The sequence below is a fragment of the Rhinoderma darwinii genome, chromosome 12 (genome assembly GCF_050947455.1).
Source record: "Rhinoderma darwinii isolate aRhiDar2 chromosome 12, aRhiDar2.hap1, whole genome shotgun sequence".
Taxonomy (NCBI): domain Eukaryota; kingdom Metazoa; phylum Chordata; class Amphibia; order Anura; family Rhinodermatidae; genus Rhinoderma; species Rhinoderma darwinii.
In genome coordinates this window covers 4,334,424-4,345,459 of record NC_134698.1, presented here as the reverse complement: position 1 = coordinate 4,345,459, position 11,036 = coordinate 4,334,424, and the positions used below count along the sequence as shown (strand labels likewise).

Here is an 11,036-nt window from a genome sequence, read left to right as displayed (position 1 = left end):
GAGATACAGGAAAAAGGTCAAGAAGGTTTTGGTTTTTTTCAAAAAGTTATTCTTTACTATTTTTGAATTCTTCTCCTTTCCTGTTCTCCGGATTATAACTCACTGGTGCCCCCTGCTGGATCAGTGTGTGTAAAGCACGTTCTGCTGGTTTGCTTTCTAGTAGTCTTTACACCAGCCTTTCCCCGACCCTGTCCAATGTGATGATGGGCCCACTTCTTTTATGAACCATGGCTCCATAGGCCTTCCCGAGTCAAGCACTCGGAAAATGCAGGAACAGATGGAAAAGGAAAAACAAGAAGGTGTGACACAACATGCTGCACATTTCTCAGATGCCCAATGCCCCTACAATAGTGCCAGCCATAGTGCCATTAAAGCAGCGCCAGTCACAGTGCCCCCATAACTGTAGTAGACTTATCACTCTTCAAACAGTGACCGACACAGTGCCTCCATAACAGTGATAGCCTCATCACCCCCAAAACAGTGCCAGTCACAGTGACTCCATAATAGTGATAGCCAGTCATCACACCCAAAACAGTTCCAGTCACAGTGCCTCCATAATAGTGATAGCCAGTCATCACCCCCAAAACAGTTCCAGTCACAGTGCCTCCATAATAGTGATAGTGAGTCATCACCCCCAAAACAGTGCGAGTCACAGTGCCTCCATAATAGTGATAGCCTCATCACCCCCAAAACAGTGCGAGTCACAGTGACCCTATGTACTGCCCATCCACAGTGCCTCCATAACATTGTGCCTGTAAGAGAGGTGAAGTCGTATCATTCCTACATGCAGATCATGCAGCTGCTATGGGGCCCATGGGGGGAGGAAGTTGGCCCTGAACAGGTTCTCCCGATTCCCGAGATCCCGTCATAGGGGCAGATCCACTAATAATGTCTAATAGTTACACGGTGTGATCTTACAGCAGATTATCCGATTTAGCGCCACATTTATGACAGTGACGCACGCTGTATGATAACTTTGGCGCCTCTTGCTTGACCTGTTAGACACGTTTTTCCTCCTTATTCCACTTCTGATTTGGCTTATTTTGCAGCAGAATTTTGTGCTAGATTTTTGTCACATTTTGGTGCATTTAAGCCACGCCCCTTTGCTAGGCCACACCCTGTTTCCCTTTTCGGGACACTTTTTAAAAGTGTCTAATGAGTCGCAAACATCAGGTCTAAAATTAATAAAAAATTACAATTTGGTGCATTTTTCGACACATTCTAGACACAGAAGTAAATTTGCCCCAGTGTGGTTTTTGCAGGCACCACTAGGGGGAGCTCACGGCATAGAGGGTTTTACAACCCTCCTGTTTAAATCCACATAAAGTGATCTCCCCCTAGTGGTGACTGCCAGGGCTTTATCATTTAACGCTCAACAATCGGACTGGGAGCCTAAACCACTGACCACCAAGGACAAGTGGCACTCGCCCACTAGACAACCCAGGACGGGCATAAAACTACTAGTCAACAAGCACTAGACGGGATGGGATCCTCCTTCCAGTTTCATAGGACAAACACCATTATTTTCTCTTCTCTTTAGGAGCCTGTCCACCACTCAGCGGTTTCTGTGTCTCCAGACCTTCTGGAGGAGAAGTCGTCACAGTTTGTTTTTCATTTTAATGTTCTTGTTTTTGTGCCTTTAGCCTCTTGGGAGGAAACTTCCCTATAAACCAATAATCTGCGGGTCTCTAGTCCCAAAAACATCACTTCTAACTAGGGCTGGGCAATTAATCGAAAAAAAAACAAAAACGAAATTCAGAGCAATTAATCAACGTCATCTTTGCACATTTAGTTGTTTTTTTTTTCATTTCCCTCAGTTTAAACTGTATCCACACCTTCAGGATGCAGGTACAGTTGAATCCAATGGTAAAGCAGGGAGCTATAAGATCCCTGCTCTGACATACACTATGTATCGCAGGACGCGAGGCAGTGACGTCACCGCACCTGTCTGCACCGAGCCGGAATGTGCGGGGGAGCAGAGCGATCTCCTCCACTCATCATTGGAACGGGGTTAGGTGAGTATGTAGATTATTATTATTAGGCACAATTGGGGGCAGCTGTGGGGGCAATATACTGTGTGGGGGGCAGTTATGGGGCATTATACTGTGTGTAGGGCAACTATGAGGCAGTTATGGGGTCATTATACAGCTTGGGGGCAGCTATGGGGGCATTATACTGTGAGGGGGCAGTTATGGGGGCATTATACTGTGTGGGGGCAGTTTTGGGGGCATTATACTATGGGGTAAGTTATGGGGGCATTATACTGTGTGGTGTGGCTATAGGGGCGTTATACTGTCTGGGGACAGCTATAGGGGGCATTATACTGTGTAAAAGCAGCTTTTGGGCATTATACGGTGTGGGGGGCAGTTATGGGGGCATTATACTGTATAGAGGCAGCTTTGGGCATGATACTGTGTGGGGCAGTTATGGGGGCATTATACTGTGTGGGGGGGGCAGTTATGGGGGGCATTATACTGTGTGTGGGGCAGTTATGGGGGCATTATACTGTGTGGGGGCAGTTATGGGGGTATATTTTATACAGTATTATACAGCAGGCTCAGGGGATAAATATTAAATGTCGTGGCATGTAAAATGGGGTGTGGCCTGAATAATCATTCATTAATGAGAATCGGAGTCACATGTTCAATTACTCATGATTTTGATTTAGGTCGTGATTGCCCAGTTCTACTTCTTTCCTACAGAAATGTTATCCAATGTGCTGGAGGCATTTTTTCTATTACAGGTTAATTCGTTTTTGGATGATAACTGGGCCAATAATTCCCCTAAGGGCAATTGAAGTGATGCGTGGAAACATACCTTTGTCGAAATCCTGACCTATACTATAATTTTGACAATCGGGTCGGACTGGACCACCAGAGTGCCAGAGGGTACTTCAGTGAACTCAGACCCTGACAATGTAATGGGCCCTAAATACGGTCACCAGTAGACAGGTAAACCACCAGCCCAGGTGGTATTTACACTGGAGGGCCGGGGGCAGTAACACATTTTTACTGGTAACAAAAAGTGCCTGCACAATTAGATTACTACCAATTTGATTGGTTATTCCCCCTTTGCCGGTCCACTCAGCCCTAGGAAGATCAGCAGTATCCGGTCACAATTGGCATTGGCTCCAACGGGCAAGGCAACGGAAAGCCAAAGACATTCACATTCAGCTGGTGGCCCACACTGCCGACCTTACCAGCCCCGAGCGTCAAGAGCGGAAGTTGGAGGATACTCACTAAGTTACAGAGAGTCATTGTCTGTCTAAGGCTCTCCAGACCAAAGGGGCAAATAACATTCAGTCTTTATTTGCCCCCCACTTTTTTACCCACGTTAAAGTTTATTTACAAGTTCCTGTTTTGTCCTGTATTTATCATGTGATTTGCACCAAATTACGGCAAAAATAAAACACTGCAACCCTAGCCGCAAAGTTCCAACAGAAGACATTCTCTTTATGCCAGTTGTACACGACCGAGTGCCATCGGGCCGTTTTTCACGGCATCCAAGTGACACCTCATAGCTTTCACGGATCCATTCACTTTAAAGGGGTATATCGGGTCCGTGAAAACGGACCCGACTCTCCGATCCTTGGACAGAAAGGACATGTCCAAGGTCATGTGCATTAGGCCTTAGGAGGTGACTTTGGAGACAATCACTTGCCACCTGTTCAAGACAATAACAAAGATTACGATACAATTAAAAATTTACGTGTTTATATTTTTGTATAGTTGAAGGGTGGTCCTCAGAATAATTTATTGGAGGGCCCAAGAAGCCCCATAGTTCTTGTCGGAACTGACTATATACCTTCAGCCAGGCTTAGGTAAAAATTTTCTAAAACGTTAGAAAAAATTGAGGATGTTTTTGGAAATCGGTAGGGTCTCCGCTCATGGACCCACCAGGGTTGTCTAACACCTCTTTATGGCATGTTGTAAGATAAATTTAAGGGGATTTTGGCTCAATGAATTATGGTGGAAGAATTTAGGTGGATGGAAAACTACCATGTTTCGATCTTGTCCAGGTTCCTCGACCTCTAACTCTCGGGTAGGACCTGCAGATGTTGCACCAAGGTCACAGCCTGGTTACGTTACATCTAAACCTTGAAACTAGATATTAGAAAGCAAAAAGTTCCCTTTTGGAGGAGTGTTTACTTTGCAGCATGAAATTCCTTGTCAGCTTTCACTAAGGTCATAATGACCAGGACATCGTGACCAAGGAAGATGATCTTGCTCTCGTGGATCCTAATGGGAATTTACCTAAAATGTGAGTCTTTATCTTGTGTTTTTGTTTTTGACATTTTTTTTAAATTTCTTAAAGATTTAGCCTCGAGGTTGCCTATGAACATTGGATTGGGCATTGTTGACTTTTTGAATTTATGATGGTGCTAGTTTTTGAGACAAAATTAATTATTTCTTATTGAGATCACTAAATGAGCCCCTAGGGGATGTTCACAGAGGACACCAACTCAAGAAGAACATCCAAGATCCATGGTCCTCTGGTCGAATTCAAACCCAGGACCTCAGTGCCGACTACTTACCTCTCTGTTGTGGTTGCAGTCCCACAATCCAAAAACATAGTCAAAAATGCTTCAACTTTTTCTATTATCTTCAAAGCTGTAATGCAAAATATCCAGCACTTCACTGCTCTTACTGCAAAGAATCCCTTCCATAGCTGAATTATGATTTTTAATCACTATAAGTTGATAAATGAGGTATATATATATTTTTTATTATTTTTAATATCACCTAAATATATTCTTTAGTATGGCCTATGGAGAATTATGTCACATTTGGACCTGTTTTTATGACTTATCAGATATATTATGTGAAGGATCCTGCGGAGAGTGGAATCATGTTGTTGGTGCTGAGGGCGGTGATGTCATACTTCAGGTGGATCCAGTTGAGGTCATGGGAGACATCACTTGGTTTATCTCGGGAAATCATTTTGCCACCTCCGAATCGGGAAAAAAAATAGAAATTCGAGATTACCGATACAAAGAAAAAGCGTACAGCATGGAGGATGGATCTTTACTCATGAAAAACTTGGTCAGGGAAGACCAAGGAAACTATATAGCAAGTACCCTGACAAGCACATCGGGAAAAGAAAATTTTTGTGCACTGATGTATGACCTCAAAGTATACGGTAAGAGAAAAGTCCATTAATTGGTCAATATAAGCACTGTATGCAATAGGTATATAGATACAGTAGACCCTAGGTAGGCAACCAGTATCGAGATCCTGGTAGATCTTTGACAAGTCCTCAGTAGATCACGGATTCCTTAGGGTCATTTTACACAGGCGGGTTTTCTGCCCGTAACTAGCGCCGATCGATCATAGAGCATATTGATCGGCGATCACTTAGCTCCATTTACATGGATCAATCATTCGTACTATATGCGGCCAAGCGTTTGTTAATATGATTCAGGCACATACAGTTTCGGGGAGATGGGCTGCCGACAACAATGAGAGTTTGCCGGTTGATCGATGTTTTCAAGAGGCAATGATCAGGAAAGTGCGATCATCAGCCCGTGATAAAGAGCCTCTAGGGTTCTCTTGCACAAACAGATAAATTGCCCGTAACGGGCACCGATCAACCACATATAGTCGATCGGTGCTTTAACCACGATCTTTACTGCTATTGGTAACCAATACGCTTGTTTTTCCTGTCTTATGTCACTAGAGGGTGCTGCGTTCACATAGCACAGCACCATCTGTAAACACATTATAATTATAATGTTGATGTGAAGAATATTGACAACTGTTAAGCTGGAATCTGTTATATCCGAACAAAAATATTGTTCAGAACACATTAGGTCTGCAGGATAACACCACAACTCCCTTTATTGCAGCTAACTGACATTGAGCTGTAATATGGATTTGATTAATAATATAATTTCCATATATCAATGAAAGGAGTGAATGGACTCAGATCTTAACCATATAACTCCTTTTCATATTTCTCCACAGAAATGTTATCAGATGATCATATTGAGATTGAGTATGAGGTTTCCAATAATGAGACGTGTAACATGACCGTCAGCTGCACAGTGAATCGATCAGACGTGAACATTACCTGGGAGAGTTTGACAGGCAATGGCACCAACGTGACCAGTAATGTTGTACATGTACAAGACCCTGATCCTGAAGTCATCTACACCTGTACAGCATGGAACCCCATAACTAGCACCTCCAAATCTGTCACCCCTTGGGAATACTGCAAGAAAGGTAAAGCCAATCTATCCAATTCTATACTGGGTGTCAGATATGAGATAGATAGATAGATAGATAGATAGATAGATAGATAGATAGATAGATAGATAGATAGATAGATAGATAGATAGATAGATAGATAATGAGAAAGCTGGTCCGCTGACACCATACGACAACTTTTTTTTTGTTTGTTTTAGGCCTCATTTACACGAGCGTGTGCGTTTTGCGCGCGCAAAAAACGCAGCGTTTTGCATGCGCAAAAGGCACTTGACAGCTCCGTGTGTCATCCGTGTATGATGCGCAGCTGCGTGATTTTCGCGCAGCCGCCATCATAGAGATGAGGCTAGTCGACGTCAGTCACTGTCCATGGTGCTGAAAGAGTTAACTGATCGGCAGTAACTCTTTCAGCACTCTCGACAGTGCATTCCGATCACCATATCGAGTAACCTGTTTAAAAAAAAAGAGGTTCGTACTTACCGAGAACTTCCCGGCCGTTGCCTTGGTGACGCGTCCTTGGTGACGCGTCCTTGGTGACGCGCCTCTCTTGACATCTGGCCCCACCTCCCTGGATGACGCGGCAGTCCATGTGACCGCTGCAGCCTGTGCTTGGCTTGTGATTGGCTGCAGCTGTCACTTGGACTGAATTGTCATCCCGGGAGGTCAGACTGGAGGAAGAAGACGGGAGTTATCGGTAAGTCAGAACTTTTTTATTTTTTTTACACGTTCACGTATATTGGGATCGGAAGTCACTGTCCAGGGTGCTGAAACAGTTTAACTCTTTCAGCACCCTGCACAGTGACTGTCTCCTGCCGGGTTCGGTCAAAACGAGTTCGGCCGAACCCGGTAAAGGTCGGTTCGCTCATGTGTAAGACACTCCGTTCGGATGTTTGTAAACAGAAAAGCACGTGGTGCTTTTCTGTTTACATTCAGTTTGACAGCTCTTGCGCGAATCACGCAGTTCGCACGGAAGTGCTTCCGTGCGACCTTCGTGGTTTTCACGCACCCATTGATAATGTGAATGTGATTTCAGGTGTTTTTTCTCCATCTGGTGCAGCCGCTGGGGAAACATCCAAATACTCGTTTGGCAACTGGATTTTCTAAAATATTTTTTCTTCGTTTTGGCGTTGTTTTTCACCACATGCGTTTTTAACGCGTTTTTTTGCCGCGATTATTGCCGCGTTTTTTTAGGCGTTTTTTCTTTATTTATTTTATGACTAGTTTTGCACCATATGCGTTTTTTGAAATTTCTCTGAGTGGTTTTGCACCACAGGCGTGTCAAGATAGGGCATGTCGCTTCTTTTTACCACAAGTGTTTTTTTTGCTTGCGGTAAAAAAAAAACGCGTCAAAAACTCAGTGTGAGCAGGGCCTAAATCTGTCAGTGGAGTACAAAGTGTCTTCACACGGGTCTTCTTCTGGGCACATTGTCAGTTTGGGGTGGCAGGTGAAGGTCTGTGGGTGTCCTCGGATCCTGGACTCTTGCGTAGTGTTAATCTGTTTCCTGAGACAGACCCTCACCCTTAATCTTCGCATTGACATATTGATTCTTCCGGAGATGGCGTCCATAAGTGTTCAGTGACCATTGCAAATTTAAAAATTTTTCTGCCTCACACCCAACCTCTTAGAAAATCGAGTTACTACCAAGGACCAGATGGTGCCCTTTTGAAAATAATTGGTCCCACCAACCATGTGGCCCCTATGGCATACCTCCCATACCTCCCAACTTTCACATATAGTAAAGAGGTACAACTGATGCCTCGCACAAAGCGGCACACTTTTTCCTGTTAAGCCACGCCTCTAAACCCGCCCAATCCCTCCCCAAACACACCTAGTTTAGCCCACACCATATCATGCTCCCATAGTGCCTCCCCCGTCACTGTAAGCTCCCATAGTGAACCCCCGACACTGTATAATTCCCCATAGTCACCCAGTGCACAGTATAGTACCCCTATAGTGCCCCCAAACATAGTATAATGCCCCCTTAGCTGCCTCTCCACAGCATAATGCCCCATAGCTGCCCCCACACAGTTCAATGCCCTTATAGTGCCCTACACAACATATAATGCCCTTATAGTGCCCCCGCACAGTGTAATGCCCCCACAGCTGCCCCTTATATCAAGCACAAAGCCCCCATAGTGCCTAATAAAAATAATAAAACAAATATCTAACCCTGTTCCCACGATGAGTGGAGGAGATCCCTCTACCCCTCCGGGCTTTGACCTGTGTCGCTCGGAGCAGGCATGACATAGTAAATGGTGGAGCAGGCAGCTGACGGCTCCCTGCTCCACCAATGGCTTCAACTGTATATGCGTCTTGAGGATGCATATACCAGAATCTGGAACTGTCCCACTAGATCTGGAACGATTGGTTGATGGTAACGATGGTAATGCCCATTTTGAGTAGCACAATTTTTGGGATTTGTATGTTATTATTATTTTTCTTGGCTCAATTCAGGGAGACAAGAGAAACCAGGAGACTACACAGTCCTGAACGTGATGAGGGTGAAGCTGGCCAGTTGCATATTGATAATCACGGGACTGATTCTGGGCCATCACATAAAAACAGAGGTGGTGGAGGCCTCAGGAGACACACCGGATGAAGGTCCCACAAGGGTCAAGTCTGGACTCGAATAGCAGAAGTAGTCGGTTGTACAGGTTTCCATCTGAGCTTCTGAACTTGGACTCCTCCTAGATACAGCTTATATACAGTATATATATATATCTCTTATATAACATTTTTGACGTTTTCTTCTAGAAGGTCTCTTTTAAGGTGCTCATAGTCATGGACTTTGGCCATCAAGGGTTGGACTGTTGGATTCTATGACCTAAAAAATATTTCTCATATATAAAGTGAAAAAAACAAAAACAACAAAAACAGGATAAAAATACAAAAAAAAAAAAAATTTGCAAAAAGTTACAAAAACAAGCGCCATAATGATGAGAAGATCCAACAAGTATCAGAAGATATAGTCGGAATTTTTTGTTTGGGCTGATATATTTACATGGCGGCTCTACTGAAATATGGGGAGCCTAAGAGGTCTGCTTTTAGTCCAGAAACAGCGCCACCCTAATTTATGGACAGAGACTGGTATTGCAGCTCAGCCCCTTTCAAAAAGAAGACCCTTTTTGGTGCCCTTCTGTTGGTGCCCAAGGCAGGGGGTTAGAATATGTACCCCACCATTCTTGGTCCTCCAACGTGATAGCTGCCCTCTGTCGTCTCCCGTTCCCTCCATTTCCTTTAATCTAGACGGCTGCATTTTTTATTTGAATGGGTCTGTCCTGGTGACAAATTTTCTTTGAAATTTGAAAAAAAATTCTATTTTGACAGAAGCCACAAATTTTGAATATTTTTAGTCGGGTAAATCGAAACTGATTTTTTCGCTCATCTCCTGTGTCTCAACACTGAGGGTTTTGCCACGTAAACTGACTGTGTGCGAATTCCGTCATTTTATGTCTCGTGGTTTGAGTTCCAAAAAATGAACTTGTGACTTCTCACTTTTTGATTTTGTTTTCAATAAAAATAAACATTTTACTAAAAATAAAAGATTCTTGTCCAATTCGTACATATAACTTCATCATAATCTTATAATCCCCAATAATCCATAATCTCATATATCAAATATATCACTCCTGTTCTATTCATATTTCTACAGGGTCACATTTTTTATGAGCACTCCACTTGTTTTGTGAGCAATGTTCAGGCAAGGCAGGAAGGGGCTCAGCCCCTCTTACAGTCCAGGGTGCTCATGGGCTAATTTTAACTTTAATTCAGGTGCGCGCGTTGGCCCTTTAAGAGCGGGCACGAGCGTGCACGCGCACCCTACGGGAACCGGCCGAGGTAAGCGGAAGTGAGCGCTGGCGTCTCCTGAGGAGGCTGGGGCCATCACTCGCAGATCCATGGCTGCGGCCGTCAGGAGGTGAGTGAGCCTGGCGGCCCGCAGCCATGTGCATGACAATATATATATATGTGTTATTTATTTCAGGTGTTATTTACATGCAGTATATAGAGGTATTATTTATATGAAGGTATTTATATGTACAGTATACAGCAGTATTATTTATACATACAGTATATAGAGGTATTATTTATATGAAGGTATTTATATGTACAGTATACAGCGGTGTTATTTATACATACAGTATATAGAGGTATTATTTATATGAAGGTATTTATATGTACAGTATACAGCGGTGTTATTTATACATACAGTATATAGAGGTATTATTTATACGAAGGTATTTATATGTACAGTATACAGCGGTGTTATTTGTACATGCAGTATAAAGAGGTATTATTTATATGAAGGTATTTATATTTGCGGTATATTTATACGTGCAGTATATAGAGGTATTATTTATGTGAGGTGTTATTTATATTCACAGTATATGGCAGTATTATTTTTATATATATATATTATATAGAGGTATTATTTATATTAAAAGTCTATAGCAGTATTATTTATATATAGGTGTTAGTTATATGAAGATATTATTTATATTTACAGTATATGTGTGTATATATATATATATATATAGGTATTATATAAGTTGTTATTTATATTCTCAGTCTATAGAGGTATTACCTCTCTATACTGTGTATATAAATAGAGGTATTATTTACATAGAGGTATTATATATATATATATATATATACACACAATATAAAGAAGTATTATTTATATATACATACAGTATATAGAGGTATTATTTATATGAAGTAATTTATATTTACAGTATATAGAGGTATTATTTATATGTACAGTATATAGTGATATTATTCATATATGCGGTATATAGAGGTATTATTTATATGTACAGTATATAGAGGTATTA

The 11,036-nt window shown here is 42.4% G+C and overlaps 1 protein-coding gene across 2 annotated transcripts; it reads left to right on the top strand.

The window, feature by feature from the left end:
* Positions 1-4,221: 4,221 nt before the first annotated feature.
* Positions 4,222-9,747, top strand: LOC142664380 (SLAM family member 9-like). 2 transcript variants are annotated; one of them, XM_075843449.1, is made up of 4 exons: positions 4,222-4,708; positions 4,813-5,139; positions 5,964-6,221; positions 8,659-9,747. In XM_075843449.1, the coding sequence occupies exons 2-4, from the start codon at positions 4,905-4,907 to the stop codon at positions 8,835-8,837; spliced, it is 672 nt and encodes a 223-aa protein (XP_075699564.1). In that variant the 5' UTR covers positions 4,222-4,708; positions 4,813-4,904; the 3' UTR covers positions 8,838-9,747. The 2 variants fall into 2 exon arrangements, with proteins under 2 accessions (XP_075699564.1, XP_075699563.1); XM_075843448.1 differs by lacking the exon at positions 4,222-4,708 and having other exon boundaries at positions 4,749-5,139.
* Positions 9,748-11,036: the final 1,289 nt, after the last annotated feature.

What these genes read in the sequence shown, in the direction of transcription:
- LOC142664380 (XM_075843448.1), top strand. Translation starts at nt 4,761, where the DNA reads ATGGCCTATGGAGAATTATGTCACATTTGGACCTGTTTTTATGACTTA. An exon ending in GTATGACCTCAAAGTATACG is followed by an intron (nt 5,140 to 5,963) that starts GTAAGAGAAAAG and finishes ATTTCTCCACAG; the next exon opens with AAATGTTATCAGATGATCAT. An exon ending in TTGGGAATACTGCAAGAAAG is followed by an intron (nt 6,222 to 8,658) that starts GTAAAGCCAATC and finishes GGCTCAATTCAG; the next exon opens with GGAGACAAGAGAAACCAGGA.